This window comes from Trichechus manatus, unplaced genomic scaffold (genome assembly GCF_000243295.1).
Source record: "Trichechus manatus latirostris isolate Lorelei unplaced genomic scaffold, TriManLat1.0 scaffold00013, whole genome shotgun sequence".
Lineage (NCBI taxonomy): Eukaryota > Metazoa > Chordata > Mammalia > Sirenia > Trichechidae > Trichechus > Trichechus manatus.
In genome coordinates, this window is record NW_004443949.1 from 2,732,689 (window position 1) to 2,734,264 (window position 1,576).

Below are 1,576 nucleotides of genomic sequence, written 5' to 3' on the forward strand. Positions count from 1 at the left end.
TAGACAAAGCCTGATTTAACGGCCAGGAAAAAGATCATTAAATTCGGCTGCTAGAGGCGCTTCTAATGAAATTACATTTGTTTGAGTCATTTCATTGAATCCCATAAAATAGTGTGTACATGTGCATGCACACGTGTACACGTGTGGGTTCTGTGATGTTGTGGGTATTTTTGTAAGAGGAGAGGGCTAGAGTGCGAAACAAAACAAAAATATTAAAAAAAAAAAAAGAGAAAGAACAGAGTGAACGCTCCAGATTCCAGGCCAAGGAGAAAGGCAGGCTAGAAACAAAGAGCGGCAGGCAGAGAAAGAAGTGGAATGAGAGAGGATTCTCCCAGGTGTAAAGCCATGAGCCCCCTTTGGTGGGGGCTTCTGTTCGGTTGCCTGGGCTGTGGAATCCTGCCGGCAACCTGGGCTCAGTTCCCCCGGGTCTGCATGACGGTGGGCAGCCTGGCGTCCAAGGAGTGCTGCCCGCCCCTGGGCACGGAGCTGGCCAACACCTGTGGTTCACAGGAGGGCCGGGGCCAGTGCACAGAGGTTCAAGCAGACACCAGGCCCTGGAGTGGCCGCTACGTCCTGTGGAACCAGGATGACCGCGAGCAGTGGCCCAGGAAGTTCTTCAACCGGACCTGCAGGTGCACAGGTGAGACGCCCCTGTGGGCAAACCTGGCCCCTCTCAGAGTAGGTGGGGTAAGCCCCAAAGGGAGTCCCTTCTTACGAAGAAATGAAGCTATTAACAGAGGCTGTTAGACTAGGTTTTGAAAGACAAACCTAGTTCTGCTTTTTCGCCGGAAGTGTACGAATTAAGGCTGATGTTTTAGTTACAGTCTTTCATTATCTAGTACATCTAGTTATGAGAACGAAATAAATATTCCATGGGCGAGCCTGGTTATAGGAACACGTGCCAACATACCATGGACTTGCCTGCTGGAAGGGGAAGCTAAAGAGCTTGGAGTCAGCTTTGAAACTGGGAGTCAGTCCTTTCAACGCAGGTTCATTGCCCCCTCCTTCTGAGATGAGTTTGCACTCGTGGAAGGGGCAGGTGAGGCTTGGCGTCTAAATGAAGAAGTCAAGGCAGGTGTTCTGAAGCCCTGGTCTCTGCACTTCTAACTATTGGAACGGTTCTCAAGTGGGGCCCATCGTTCTTGTTAAAATTATGACGTGGGTGTCGTTTTGCCAAAGTTATAGAGAAGTCGTGGGACAAAGCTTCCCCAGCGAGCTGGGGCAAGGATGGTTGTTATTAGATAAAAATGGCTCTGGGCAGGGATGGTTGTTATTACATAAAAATGGCTCTTTTCACTCTTGTCTGTGTTTGAACTGGGCATTTAAAACTGTTTCTCAGTGTCTCTTGTTACCCATTTAGTTGAAGTCTCTGGCCGTTCCGGACACCTCTGGCTCTCCCAGCCATCTCACATCCCTGCAGGAGCCCTCCCTCCAGGTCTCGGCAGCTGTGCGCAGCAGTCATAAACACTCAAAGGCTGGTTGGCATTTGAAACCTAAAACAGAAGCAGAAACTTTGGCGATGCACTTGGACACTTCTATGGCAGCTGGCTGCATAAGACTTGTTGTTTTTTTTAAA

General features: G+C 49.5%; 1 protein-coding gene across 1 annotated transcript in view; it reads left to right on the forward strand.

Annotated features, from left to right (window-relative positions):
* Positions 1 to 345: 345 nt before the first annotated feature.
* The window catches only part of DCT (dopachrome tautomerase), a 41,887-nt gene continuing 40,656 nt past the window's right edge, over positions 346 to 1,576 (forward strand). Inside the window, exon 1 of the mRNA XM_012554141.2 lies at positions 346 to 640. Within this exon, the coding sequence (XP_012409595.1) occupies positions 346 to 640 (295 nt within the window). The remainder of the gene's footprint in view (positions 641 to 1,576) is intronic.